Source organism: Rhipicephalus sanguineus, chromosome 1 (genome assembly GCF_013339695.2).
Source record: "Rhipicephalus sanguineus isolate Rsan-2018 chromosome 1, BIME_Rsan_1.4, whole genome shotgun sequence".
Taxonomy (NCBI): domain Eukaryota; kingdom Metazoa; phylum Arthropoda; class Arachnida; order Ixodida; family Ixodidae; genus Rhipicephalus; species Rhipicephalus sanguineus.
In genome coordinates, this window is record NC_051176.1 from 265,484,829 (window position 1) to 265,500,420 (window position 15,592).

General features: G+C 43.2%; 1 protein-coding gene across 1 annotated transcript; it reads right to left on the reverse strand.

The window, feature by feature from the left end:
• Window positions 1-13,563: 13,563 nt before the first annotated feature.
• On the reverse strand, window positions 13,564-15,592 carry LOC119378890 (UPF0598 protein CG30010). The gene is made up of 3 exons (XM_037647950.2): window positions 15,309-15,592; window positions 15,185-15,233; window positions 13,564-14,205 (listed from the first exon to the last, which is right to left on the reverse strand). Exons 1-3 carry the CDS (start codon window positions 15,459-15,461, stop codon window positions 13,727-13,729), a joined length of 681 nt encoding a protein of 226 aa, XP_037503878.1. The 5' UTR covers window positions 15,462-15,592; the 3' UTR covers window positions 13,564-13,726.

The window sequence follows — 15,592 nt, forward strand, 5'->3', positions numbered from 1 at the left end:
CTAAATGCAAAATATATCATTTTGTTTACTGCTGTACATTCATGTCACGCATGGTGCAAAATTGGTTAAAGAAGTTTCCATTGAACCATTATTTGCAATCTGTGCTGTGTGTGTTATTCTATGTCCCATACCTCTGCAGTTTAGCATTATAAAGCAACTAGCCCAGCAACAAATTCTCTTAAGGTCTCTGCCATTTTGGTATAGTCTTTTGATGCTCTTAGTAGATTGTGCTCTGTCTAGACACTTGCCTCTGTGCTGTAGTATACTGGTGCATGGTATATTCTTAAGCTGTCCATGAGTGTTTGTGCTTTGAGTGCTGGTGATGTAGGATTAGGTGTAGGAGACTTATTTCTTCTTTGGCTTTTGAGTAACAACAATCACTATAATGTGCTCTAAGAATTTTTCTTGTATTCTCTGTAGTGAGCTCATGATTATAGATAGCCTTATTCAGGTTGCTGGACCAGTAATATGGCTAAGATGATACATGTTCTTGCCTTCTTTGTCTACTGAATGAAATTAAATGCATTTTTCACATTTAAAAAATCAAATTAGAAATCAAATTAGAAAACTAAGAATCTGTGCTGTAATATCCAGTGAGTTGCATGTACATTCTTTTATGTCTGATTAATGAAAGAGAAATAAAACTGCAGTCAAGGGTTACAGATGCGCTGTGGTGGGCCCTCATAAAGGCCAGTGGCTGTAAAAATGCAGCTTTGCCTTTGCCTTTGTTCTGGAGGCACCTTTTGGTGTGAAGATGAGGACGATTTCTGATGCCATATCTGAAATGCAGATCATAAAAGAAACGTCCTCTATGAATAATCTTCTGCATTAGTAATAATACCAGTTAGTCAACCTGTATATTCACTCTGGCTGAGAAGTTTAAAAGCACAGAACAGCATCTTACGTATTCATGCATCTTACGTATTCCAGCACACATTCATGTTGATCAGAACAATAGATCAATAGATACCGGGCTCACGGGTATACTATGACTGATAAAAAGTTGCTGCAGCACTTTTATAAGTGGTGTGTGAATATTGTTGTTACAACAGCACGAAAGCAAGCAAAAGGACAGACAGAATAAACAAAGACGAAGCACCGTGTCTGTTAATGCTGTTTGTCCTTTTGTCTGCCTTTGCAGTGTTGTAACAAAATGGATTACCGACTAGCCTGCTACCACACTTTGCTTCAGTGACTGAATCAGCAGTTTTCGTAAACAGTGAATAGGATCTTGTTTTGTGTGTTACTTTTAGTGATGGCCACCATCAGGGGCGTAGCCAGAAATTTTTTTCGGGGGGGGGGGGGAGGGGTTTGAACCCCCTACCCCCCCCCCCCTTGGCTGTGCCCCTGGCCACCATGTCTGCTGTATTTGACAGAATCTATGCCACCTGCAAATCGCTGATGCCTTTTAAATATGCAAGACCAGAAAATTGCATTGTTACTGTATAATATACCTGCCAAGTCGTCTGCATTGCCCTGTTAGCATGTGTGCATAGTCGACAGCATTTGCTGTTAGGTGAGAGCTCAAGCTGTTCTCTTTGTAACAGGCACTCTGCCACTGGTGCAAGTGCACCATTTCACTTGCCTATGCCACTGCTGTCCCAGCCACATGTTTTGGAAAAGTTAAACCAGTTTCATGAGCCATTGTGATGGATTAGTGGTTGTGTTGGTTTGTTGCTGAGTGCTAGGTTATATTCCTAGTCACAGTGCCCACATTTCATATTGCTCATAAACCACTGTGAACTGTGCTTTCGATGCACACTACTGAACACCAGGTTGTCAAAATTTATATGGATCCCGCCACCATGTTGTGTCTCATCGCCCGTGTGTTGTTTTAGGTGGTTGAGCTTGGTAATTAAACTTATAAAATCGGTTCTGCTATGTACTATTATGTGCTCTGCATTCTTGCGCAGTTATGCAGCACTGCAGCCGCTCTTAAAATTTGATTTACTGGTATGTGTGCTGTCATCCTGCAGAGTGTTGGTGAACTCTGATTGCTTGTGTATTTGCAAACTTGAACACACCATAAAGGTATAATTTGCAACTTGAACGGAACTTTCTTGATGATCATTTAGTGCATACTGGGAACAAGTGTGACATTTGAGAAAGCTTACCTTCTGTTAAAGAGGGAGTTAATTTTAAGCTTTATAATAATCTCTGTGGTGGTACGTAGTCGGAACACCAATTGTGTATTGGCATTGATGCTCCAGCACAGTAGATTGCTAGACAGAGCGTAGGATTGGGCACATTGGTAATCCATTTTACTATTTTAGCTCACCTGTCAAACAAGACAGAGTACAGAAGAACGACACGGACACAGCGCTAACTTCCAACATTTGATTTATTTCTGAAGGTGTCGCACCTATAAATAGGCTGAAAAGTGGCACACGCAGGGGCATTTGTAGGGAATAAAATATTAAAACAGCAAGGACTTGCAAACACATGTACATCTAGGGTTACAGCATATTGACAATGGATTTAGATAACATCACAGTCTGCAGCATGATGAGGCAATGACATATCTTCAGACCCCATCATTCTGCAGACTGTGATGTTATCTAACTTCATTGTCAACATGCTGTAACCCTTGGGTCTTATTGATGGCACGTGTTTGCGAGTACTTGCTATTTTCATATTTTATTCCTTACAAGTGCACTGGCATGCACTGCTTTTCAGATAACTTTTTGTTGGGTGGGTTGGTGTACGTTAGTATTTGCTTTTAAAGGGACACTAAAGAGCAAAACGATTTTTCTCGCATTAGTAAAGTAGTCTTCCACGATACCAAAAACACCACGCTTGCTGCGAGAAGGCGCTTAATAAGCGAGAAAACGCGCAAAAAGAAAATACAGGTGGCGACGCCACCTTGGAGTTTTCGCACCATTTGCCGTGACGTCACATATTTTTGACGGCGCCTGCTTAGGCCTACGTAGTTCCTAATCGGTTAATCGAAGTACATTGTCCTCTGAGGGGGCCAGGGACTTGACATAACGAGTTTGTGGAAATTTCGTCGAGCCAGTGGCGCCAAAATACGTTACGTGCTCTTTCAAATCTTTCACGTCACGAATTACAAAGTTCGGTGCGAAATTTAAAAATGAAACTTTGAACTTTGTTTCCTCCGCTAATAATAAACCTATGATGGTGAAATAAACTGCACAAGGAGTTCTGCGAGCACACTTTATCAATCTAAACCATTTCATTGTTTCTCTTTAGTGTCCCTTTAAGGCACACAAGAACACAATCACAAGAAAGGACATGAAACAGAGCGCCTGTCCGTGTCCGGGACAGGTGCTCTGTCCCATGTCATTTCTTGTGATTGTGTTCTTTCGCACCTTAAAAGCAAATATGAACTGCTTTTCAGCCTATTTATTGGTGTGACACCTTCAGAAGTAAATAAAATGTTGGAAGTTAGCGCTGTGTCCATGTCATTCTCCTGTCCTCTGTCTTGTTTAACAAGTGTGCTAAAATTGTAAAATAAGATTGCTAGACCCCATAACAAAGCTTTACACTTATTGTTCGCTGTATGTCTCATTCTTCTTGCAGTACAGCAAAATCTCGTTATAAAGCTGTAGGTGCAGCTGAAGTTACTTTTGATATATCAAATTATCTCCCCTCAGAGCTTATATTGCCTGTAGGCATAGGTGGAGAGTACGGGGAGGCTGGGGGGCTTGGGACCCCCCAGACTGCCTTATGGGGGGCAGAGCCCCACCTGGCTGGTGTCGGCACAGGATATTTTTCAAGAACTTGGCTTAGGTCCCCGTCCATTAACAACATACTGTTGGCCGTCCTGCCTGGCAGCTATTTCACAGGGGGCTGTTTATGCCCGCTTCTTTTTCATTTCAGGCTTTTAAAGTTTGGCTCATGGGCCAGTGACATGTCAAAAATTCAGTGGGAAATGCTCCTCAAATGGATTTGTACGTGCAGAATATGTTATGTTGATGAACAGCTGAGGCGACAACTTAAGCTATGACAAGTTAAAAAATTTGCCGACGATTACGATACTGCCTAATGCGAATTCTGAGCGCAGCTTCGTGTTCGGGCAACGCCAACTGTGTATGAAGTTTTGACTATCCGCATTTGTGGCAATGTAACATTACATATAGCCACAGAAACTGCCAGCGCTCGAGTGCTACGCACACTACTCTGTGCATTGCAGGCGTCGCGAACCAAGCGAAACGTCGACAGCCCCGTTACGACAAGCGAAGCCAGCCGCAGTGCACGTGCCAGCCCTGCATGTGCACGAGCTCCGACCGAGGGGCCAGCGCGCGTGACCGAGGAAGAAAACGAGGTTAGATAGAGGCCAGTGGCTCGTGATATCGACAGACTCCATGTTCGCTCTCTTTCGTCCTCATTTGCGCTATCGGTTACGCCGCCAACGCCAATGGCGACACCGCTCAACGCAAGAATGGACACCTAAGAGCTGTGCTCTAAATGTCTTGAACCCCATAGCGACTGGTTTTGAGAACACAAAAATGCTACTGAGAATACAAAGCAATCCCGACACAGTCAGTCAGTGAATGCTTTTGCACAAACTTACTCGCCAATAAAAAACGGGTAATTTCTTGGTTGTCTACAAATGGGTACCCTTCGACATGCCTGCCTATAAAAGTGCCGCGAAAAGGTGGTACGCATTTTTTATTTATCAGTAAAGGGTTTTACTACAAGTTCGGTCACCAACGAGCAACTCAATTACTCGTGCAGAAAACAACCTTTAGCGGAAAGATTCGTAACCGCAGCTTCGCACAGGGTGTAGTGGTAGCAAATGGTATTTGCTACCATCTGAGAATTACTTATGGCCATCTTGAATTGAATTCACTGGCATAATTGAAGCTTCCTGTGCCAGCGTTAGCCTACTCTCTCCTGTCTGCTGCATGTTTTAACAAAGTAAAGCCTGTTAATAAAAAAAATTCGGCAGAACCCACGCATTGTGGGAATCGATTTTATGCGATGCAGTCAATGAGTAGCAGCCTATGCGGCCTTTTTCACTTTGAGCCAGCCAAGAGTTACGAGGTGGATTGACATCTTTGTGGAAATTGAAAAATAAATCTGGAGTCTCTCACTTACAGATCTTCATAATGATATCGTGGTGTCGGCACCTAAGCGGCTAAAGTTATAGTATTAAATTCTTTCATTTGGAATTTGTACTCTCTCTCTCTCTTCCCATGTATGTGTGTGTGTATATATATATATATATATATATATATATATATATATATATATATATAGTTTCGAAAATGTTCCTGTCTATTGGTTTAATTATATGAAAGAAAACTAGTCACAGTGAAAAACATAACAACATTTATTCTGAGCTTTCGGCCGGGGACCGGCCTTTATCAAAGAATGATAAAGGCCGGTCCCCGGCCGAAAGCTCAGAATAAATGTTGTTATGTTTTTCACTGTGACTAGTTTTCTTTCATATATATATATATATATATATATATATATATATATATATATATATATATATATATATATATATACACACACACACACACACACACACACACACACACACACACACACACATACATGGGGAGAGGGAGAGAGAAATGTGGAAGAGCAAGTTGGGCCCCCGCCCCCTCTGGTAAAATGAAAACACTCCGCCTATGCCTGTAGGGGTAGCTGGGGCAGATATTTTGAATATTGCTGATGCTACCATATGTGACAGCGAAAGAAGCAGGTAAGGAGGCAAAAAGAAAAGATGACCACTGCTGTTGCTAGCACACTGCTTGTGAGTGCCACTGATTCGGGTGTAGTCCTGTTATCAGGCCACTACCAACCATGCTGTTGGCACTTGTCTGGGGTGCATGTTTGCATCCATTTCAGTAAAAGGCCACATTCCCTACTTTAAGCACGACATGTGCTGCCCTTCGCTCTGAAAGGAGGGGGAGCACTTCCTTACAGCATGCTCCAGAAGGGCCCACCTCTTCTGTCTTTCACACGGCTTTCTGGAGGAAGGAATTCATGTTTCTAGTGTGATTTGTGCCTATGAGATAGATCATTTAGCATAACAAAATAAAAATAATACCAGCATACGGAGGCCTCGGGAGGGCAACCTAGACTATAATAAAGTGAGTAGTACAGGCTTTCCAGGGTACTCAAGGGAAGTTGGGGGATAAAACTGATAGCTACGCCAATCAGATGGTTGGGGTCACTTAGGCTAAAGTATACTGGGAAGTGTCGGCATACAATGTGTACAAAGAGCAGCTGTTCGCCATGGAGGACAGCCAGTCTTATACACCCCCACCATGTAAAGGCAGCATCAGCAAGCTCAGAATGTATGGGCAAATCCAGATGCCAGCTTTTGTGTCCTCACTGCTCCCTCACTTCTCTACTCATGTCCTGCAAAGGAGACTGGCTTGCATATAAACACAAGCTACACAGGATGGGCACTGGACATAAACTTGTCATCGCTGGTTTTGCATGAGTAACTGTGGTATTTCAATAAAAGACTGAGTTCTAACACATGCCATGCTACACTGTAAGACAAAATCGAGTATTTGGGGAGTATTTCTGCCACACAACAATAATCGTCATCTGGCTTGCTCGCGTTTCCTTTCTTGAAAACCCAGCTCTCGTCACTTTCCTGTCAAGAATGCTACGTCACGCTGATAATGCGCGTGCCGTTCGTGACCGGGAAGTGCCGCGACCGCGATAACGCGAGGAAAGTACGCGAGGTGGATGACAATTGTTGTTGTGTGGCAGAAACATTCCCAAAATACTCGATTTTGTCTTAGAGTGTAGTTACAAATGAGCAGAGGGATGAGCATATATACCACCAGCAGCTTGCAGTTAGGTTTGTTGAGCGCATGTGAGAGAGAAAGAGACAAAAAGATGTTGACATTCGGTATAGAGCTAAATCAATTCTGTTCTTTTTTTTTATTATGTGTGCCCAAAGTAGCGCTTGAGCTCCAGTGTTTCACTAAAGCTCATGGCACAGCCTACTTGGGTCTTATTGATGGCCCTGCTATGTACATGCTGTTACCTTTAAAGAGAAGTGCCTTTATAATGTAGTTTGAGTGCTCGAACACGTTGACTGTTAGGTGCTGCATTTATTTTACAGTGAAAGCTGTTATGAGATCACAACAAGGGCCGTTTTTGGCGCCATCGTCGTCCGCCGCCGCCGCTGCCGGTGTCCGTAACCGCTATCACACGAAATAAGAAAAAAATTTCCAGGATGGAACAGGGTTCCAACCTGGGCCCTCTGCGTTGGAGCCCAGTATCCTACCTCAGAGCCACGCCGGTGCTTGAAACTGCTTTGCAAAAAGACCCTATACAGGCTTCATGCCGGGAAGGAACCACATTAACATATATAATCTAGCGTGATAGAAGGGTAATATAAGAACCAGGCGTCACACAATGCGAATTGCGCAACGAGTGAATTGTTGAATGTTTCCAACCCATTACAAAGAGCTCTGCCATAATTCATCATCATCAGCCACTGCATCAACAAAGTGCACATAATGCCTTAAAGGTGTTTAGCAAGTACCACGGTTCTCCACAGAATGAAGAAAAACTGCATAGTGGCTGCTTCCCTACTTCACAAAAATTATGATTTATAGCGTAGTGGGTTCCTCGCAAGTGCACTTTTATTGGTCGCCAAGGAAGCCCATAAGGCTCCCATGATCCATTTCCTCAGGGTCTCAATAAGGTTAATTCCCTCTCTCTATCTCTTTCTCATGTTAGCGTATGTTATAAAGCTTGGTGGGAGAGTGAAATAACGACCGGGCGTCACACAATGCGAATTACAGAACTACTGGGTCCTTTAAAGCTTCCAACCCATTACAAAAGGCTCAGCCATAATTCTTGATCGTCATAGCATCAAAAAAGTGCACACAATGCCTTAAAGGTGTTTAGCGGGTACCACGGTTCTCCGCAGAATGACGAAAAATGGCATGGTGGCTGCTTCCCTACCTATTTATAGCGTTGTGGGTTGCTCGCAAGTGCACTTCTATTGGTTGCCAAGGAAGCCCATAAGGCCCCCGTAATCCATTTCCTCAGGGTCTCAATAAAGTTCTTTCCTTCTCTCTTTCTCACGTTAACGTATGTTATATAGTGTGGTGGGAGAGTGAAGTAACAACCGGGCATCACACAATGCGAATTACATAACTAGTGTGTCGTTTAAAGCTCCAACCCATTACAAAGGACTCAGCCATAACTTATTGTCATCAGCCGTCGCATCAACAAAGTGCACATAATACCTTACAGAGCTCGCTTCTCCGCAGAATGACGAATAATGGCATAGTGGGTGCTTCCCTACTTCACAAAAATGATTTGTGGCGTAGTGGGTACGTTGCTAGTGTACTTGCCCCAGGAGTGTTCATAACAGGCTCTAGAAGTGCCGCTCTTCCAGCTTTCGCTGTGACTGTGCTGCACTTTCCGCGCAGGCCTGGTTTTTTTTTTTTTGTTATTTCTTTCTTCTCTGTGTCACACTCTTAAAAGTTTAAAAGGGTGCCGCAGCACTTCTTGAACTTTCTCGGAAAATGTTGCCTATCTGTAGTCAAGGCTGCCATGAACATCATCATCATGAGCTTATTTTTATTGCGATGGCAATTATATGGACAGCCTCGGCTGGATTTTGCCGTCGCCGTCGTCATGCACCGTATATGTATAAGTATGTATATATATATATATATATCAAAGTCCCAAAGAAAAATAATTCAGAAAAATGCTTCCGAAGCGCGGAATCGAACCAGCGACCTATCGTTCTGCAGCGCGTGGCGCTAACCACTACGCCAGAAAGCGCAGATCCTTCAGGTAGGTATTGGCGAGCGTTATATACACACCCTTTACCGCTGGCAGGACTCGGATACGGGAGGCGCTTATAAGTGTTTCTTTATTACCAGCGAGATGGCGCGAGGAGCGCGACGGGCGGATTTAAAACTCGTCGGCTCGCTCGCTCGCTTCTTCTTATATTTGCACAGGGAGAACCTTGCCCTTGCGCTGTCTGCTCGTGCGGTTATCTCGTGGTGAGGGGAAGAGGGGTGTTTCGAGCTTTCACCGTGATGTCCACGCTCATGTTACGGCACGTACGAAAGTCACTCGAGCTCAAGGGACGCCGCTAAACGAACAAACAGAACATGAGCGCGAACTATCAAGTGTCACAGCTCGACATTTGAAGCACGCTAGTTTCCTTCGATGCTTCGGCCGCCTTTGCAACAGGAGCGCTGTTCAAACTGAGAGTATCCATTGGCGAGCCTCACTTCATATAGCATTAGTTTCTTGCTATCGCATTCATTGCTTCGCCCTTGCGGCGAAACTGTGACTTTTTTTTATGTCCACTGCAGGAGGAAGGCCTGTCCCCACGGAGGAAGGAAAAAGGCTAGGGGAGAGCATCACGTGACAATCTTAAAGCCTAGTCATAGAAAAATTGAGGGAGAGGTAGGCTGTAGTCACGTGACAAGCATGTGCAATTATTGGTCTGTTCGCTTTGGTCACGTCTGCGTCTTCTGCGGGCACTGCGGAGTCCTAACCCCACCCCGGAGGCACCACACACTGGGCCCAGAGAGCAAGAGAGGTAGCGAGAGAGGGAGTTGGCTTAGTATAGGCGTGATGCTCCCTCCTAGTCTTTCTTTTCTCCATGCCTCTCCCAATAATCTCTCATTTCACCTCGTCTTGTATGAGCTAATTACATTTTATGCCTGAAAATTTTTTTTAACACCCTACTATCTCTGCCATTCTCAGTTGTGCTTCCCATCCCTTGGTATCCATTCTCTTGCTCCAACTGACCACCATTGTATGTGAATTGCACTGCATGCAGCAGGGGATTTATGATTTCATGTTAGAAACAGCCAAACGTCACCACTCTCTTCATCATTGCCAACTAACTCGGCAAGCAAATCTGACAGTTCATGAATTTACCGGCAAATTGGTCGACAATATTAAAGGCCACATGATGCATCGTGTAGGTACCACTGCTCCCATGGTGTACCACTACATGCTGCTGCCATGCACGTCTGAATCGGAAATATGGTCAAAGAGAAAAACGAAATGCTGAAGGCCACGATGCATGGCAATGTAACTTTTTGATGCCACATCGCCCCTTTGTCATATCTCTCCCTCCCCTTTTTTGTGTTGCTTACAGCATTTTCGTGGCAATGAAAGGAGAGAGAAAGTACTCTCCTTGTGCTGTAACTCTGCTGATACTTCATGGATTGGCATTGTTTTTATGGCACAAGATTTAATAATAATTATAATAATAATATCTGGGGTTTAACGTCCCAAAACCACGATTTGATTATGAGAGACGCCGTAGTGGAGGGCTCCGGAAATTTCGACCACCTGGGGTTCTTTAACGTGCACCTAAATCTAAGTACACGGGCCTCAAACATTTTCGCCTCCATCGAAAATGCAGCCGCCGCGGCCGGGATTCGATCCCGCGACCTTCGGGTCAGCAGTCGAGCGCCATAACCACTAGACCACCGTGGCGGGACATGGCACAAGATTTCTGAAGCAACATATTTAAATAGTAAGGTCGTCACATGATAATTGAAAAAGGTTTTACAGGGCCCCTTTAGTTCTGCGTATTGCACTTCGCTGGAAGGTCGCATGCCTCACTGCTTTGTGACCCGCCAGTAAGCCATTTTCATCAGTGAGGTATTAGTCCTTTCTCTAGCCGTAGAGTACTACTTGAACTGCCATTGCAGCTGCTGTTTGGTAGATGAGCTTAAAACTTAGCCGTATCACTCTGGGTTGTTAACATATATATAATATTGGTGCTTTCATTAATATTTGCAAGCACATTGGGTTTCTAAGAGCTTGGAAACGTGGGTTTCCTACTATCTCGGAGCCACTCAATGATAGCGCATTTAATAAGAAGTGATAGAACAGAAAACGTGCACAAACTACATTTTCTGCACTTAAAGGTACCATTTACTGTTGAGAACTTATCCTGAAATAGTGGTGCCATTAGAAAGAGCATGTCTCAAGATTATAGAAACAAGCCCGTTATATCATAATTGCTTAGCAGCTTAGGTGTTATGCACAAGCATAGAGTTTCCTAATATTAACTAGAGGGAACTCTGGCGCTGCGATCGTTCAGCCACCATGGGAATGATGGGTAGTATACACGGATTTGCCTAGTCTTCGTGCTTTCGGGCTTCGTACGCACGTGTGGCTTTGTTTATTGGTTGTATTTTGGTTTTGTTTCGGGTAAAAGAACGGATCGTTGTGAACTTCATGACCATATTTGCATTGGTGAGCCTAAAAAGGTTAGGTGGTGAAGTGGAACTGCTGAACGTTTGCTGAACTTCGCCTTGTGACAAAGCAAATGCAGGCGATGTGGAGCCAAAAGAACGAAGTTTAGACAAATCTGTGTACTACCCATCATTCCCATGCTGGCTGAAGCGTCGTGCGTTGCAGCTCCCATAGACACTAGCACCAGAGTTCCCTCTAGTGTATTTATAGGAAACTCTTATGTGCACAAGGTCCATCCTTTCTTTATTTCACAAAGTGTGTAAGAAATAGTTTGAAGAAGGCTTCACTGCATGGTCCAAATGCCCATCCACAGAATCGTCATCACATTCATCAGTTTCTGTTTCTGTGCAGAACTCTACAGAGCTGTCTGATGAGGATTTGTCAAAACACACTTTATTTTGTGTGCACTTTCATTCCTTTGTGGCAATTAAGGAGCCATGTTTTATGTGGTGTCAGAGGCGGCAATGCAATGAAAGGCGAGACACAAATGGCACATGACCATCTGTGTCCATCTAGTCTTAGAAATTGCAACTAGATGGCAGTTGCCATAGGTTCACTGTGTGAGAAATTTTTACTTATGGCGATTCTAGTCGTCATTGGTTATTTTGGTACAAAATTTCATGACGACTATGCTCGTCAATGGGAGCTAAAAGATTAAAGAATCAAAGGTAATCAAGATTGATACAGAGCCCATTACTACAGTGTGCATCATAATCATTTCTTGATTTCGGCACGTGAAAGCCCCAAAACTTAATTTTAAAATACATTTCCGAGCAAACATGAAAACTATAAATTTTAATGTTTCCTAAAGAGATCTTGCAAGTCTAGGCACATTTAATGACAAGCTTTTGATTGTGCCAGAAAAGTGAAGGACGTTTAAAAATTAGCAGACGGTCCCTTTAACTTCAACACACCAGAATACTGTTCAGGATTTCCAGTCTTTCATGGTTATCTTTGACAATACATGCTGCAGAGGCAGTTTCACTTTATAAGGTAGCCAGGTGTGGCTTCCATGTTACCTGTCACCTACACTGCACATACTGTGAATTTTTTCAATCTATTGTGGGTCATTGCTGGTACATTAGCTTGCCTTCTAACAGCTTGGCAATGTAACATTTTAATTTCTCCTATTCCATCTAATAATGAACAGAATTATTATAGCAGCAAGGCACTCTTGGGTGGCAGCCTACGAATTTCAGTGTACATGTAACCGAAATTTGCTCTGGTAACGGTTAAGAATGTGGTTTTTATGTATGAATCTTCTTGCTGAACTCAGAAATTTTTGCAACATGCCGAGTTCAGTTTAAATTTATGAAAATGTAACGAAGCCCGGTCTCAGAAAGTTGAGGAGAAGAGCCAATTCAGCAGTGTCTTTGGCGATGTGTAGTGGTGCATGCAAGGATTGAGCCCATTTATCAAAAATCAAGGGTGCTTTACTTGATTACAACAGGTGATTCACCAGATTATAGTATTATGGGCGAGCTTGAGGATAAGGATTATACCGCTGTCACACAGCATAATCGATGTTATTCATAGCAAACAAGAACACGTTAATTTTGTTCTTTTTGCAGCTACACGAGCATTGTGAATGAGATTCACAGCTAATAACATTAGCCCATTGAATGCATATCCTACCCTCATGGATGCACAACTTGCATAATCTTGATGACTGGAGCTTGGTAAAATTTATTAAACTGATGAGAGAACAAAAATTAACCGTTGTAAACGTTCTCATTGATTTCGAATACCAACATTTTCACCATTTTTGATGTGCAGCACGATATTTGAAGCAATTTGCATGACTCGAATGTTCTCAGTCGCAATGGTTTCTGTTGGCTATGTTGACAAACTGTCCTCTGTGTAGGCAAAGCTGGGGCGGCTAGGGTGGATTTTTGGCAAGTGTGCATTTTATTCATTGTGGAAGACGGTAAAAATATGTAAATGAAAAGCATGGCTGTTTTGTTATCGTAGTTGTCTGCCTATGGAGATCACCATCAATTGCTAATGCCGTTTTTCATACCTGTGTAGACTAGGAAGGTCAGATCGCAACGACATCTGGTGTGCATGTAATTTGCAACAAACATTGAATTCACCATGCGACAAGGTTACATTAGATGCACACAACTAAATGCATTTGCATCTTACATTTGCATTCTCAGGGATGCCAGGTGGGCAAGTTGGTCAAGGTCCATTTAAAAGGATTCAAACTTGTAAGAACAAAGGACAGAAAGGAGTACATTAGCGCCATGTTCAAGTGTACTGCAGCATGCAAAAGCAGCTGAACAAGTTGTGTCTCAATTCCAAGGGCTTTGCAAGGACACATGTGCCTATGTACCTTTCGCGCTTCAACACTAATCTAAAAAAAAACAATTTTCTAAACAATCAAACTTTATTATTCACAGCAAGACCCAGTGCAGAAATTCAGTGGCACAAGTTGTTGACATGGAAGTTGTCTTCATGTAACAATCATGCACTGCTACTGATCCTGTTTTGTTACTGTCTCTTAAGCTGTATTTGTTGTCACACTCTTTCATCAATCTGTGCCATTCCAACTTGACACCTTGCTTATGACAGGCAGAAGACTATTTGATAGCTCGTAGCGAGTACCATCCCAGTCAAAGTGAGTAGGTGGAGACTTTTCACTGTCATTGACAAAGGTAAAATGTTTGCTAAGCTCAATAGCCAGAAGTGAACGTATCAGCCCAACTCCACCTGCCCTTTCAGGTGCTGGGTGATAGACCCTGCCTGTGCCAGCAGGCATGCAGAGGTGCTGTGGTGTAAACTCAACCTTTAGCAGATTGCCTGCGTGATTGTGTAGGAGGAAACCTTTTGAACCTGGCTCTTTACTTTCTTCGGGCAATTGTACTATGTGCGTGAAGACGAAGGGCAGGTCATCACAGCGGACAAAATTCATCTCCCGTCCACAAGGCGAGATGAATGGAAACTCTGCTTCATACTTCCCAGTGTCATTATACCGCAGCCGGCGAAAGAAGAACTCCAGGAATTTTTTTTCTGGAAAGCATAAAGAGGTGTTCTTTAGCATAATAAAAATGAAGCAATGACTGTAATCAAATTATGTCTACCCTTTCTGTAGTGGGTTAAAAAAAAAATTCTGCTTATGAAATGCAAACAATACTCAAGCACTGCCAAGCAACAGGTACTTCAACGGCTACATGAAGTTTGTGGTTCCTTTTCATTTCTTAGTTGCACAAATCTGCACATGCAGCGAAAATAACTTGTGGCGATCGAATTTTGTTTAGTGCAGCAAGTTGTTGGATCGGGCAAATGTGCCAGCAGTGATATATAAAATAATAACAGATGCTTGAAGCATAAACAAAAACAGCTAACTATGAGCAAACTGCAGTTACTGCCAAAAAGTACGTTTCAATATAGCATGCTTTCGCATGCTATATTGAAACTACTTGCATGCAATATTGCCACCACTAACAAAGCGCAAAACGAAAAAAAAAAAAAAAAGCTGAAGCACTTCCTGGCAGGCTTGAATGAGAACTTTCGCCAATGTATGTAACAACACGACTGATTAGGCAGGAATTCCACAATACGTTTAGCAATCCCGACACAATTAGCAACACCGTGTTCGTATTCCAAATATCCGCGCTTAAACGATGTTCTCATTTAGTAATAAATTCTCACATTCTGACTTCAGCAGTGCGTTCTGGAAGTACGAAAACATACGGGGCACGCGTACACTTGCGCGCAATGCATTGGTGGCCACAGCTTGTCTCACGTTGTGATGGTACGTGTGGCAAATGCGCTAACTTGTGACAGAAGAGCTAGCACAGAGGTTGATGATGCGCGAACCTAAGTCGTACTAGTTCAGATAGCTTTTCAGCTCGAAACAACGCAGAGAAACACGTAACATCAACGCTTATGACACTTTCATGCACGACCCCTCGCGAAAGCAGACCGGCTAAGAGAGAACTGTGTGCGCAGCATGTCTAACACTTGCCGCGATAATTGATAACAATACCTTTGAAGCATGACGTGAAATTCTTCATTCTGGAATCGTCTAGAAAGAGCTGCACGTCAGAAGACAAACTGTCAACACAACTTATTCTCGTTCAGCAGCTGTTCTACGTGAGAATAGGGCGTACCATTCCTTGATGATCAATAAAATAGAAGTACTCCCTCGTATACTCTTTCGTAGCCTGGCCCTGTTCATAATGAAGATTTCTTATGACTGCGTCCACAATGCGGCTTGGCAGGTTACGGTGCAATTTCCAACACAACGCACTCCACCTAACCATTCTTCTCGGATGTAGTAAATAAACAATTTTCACAGCAACTAACAATTGCTGGCACGTGATTCAAGTTATGCGAAGCGTATGTGAGCTGCCTGCTCGCACACGAACACAATGGCTGCATGCAGCTGCATGCA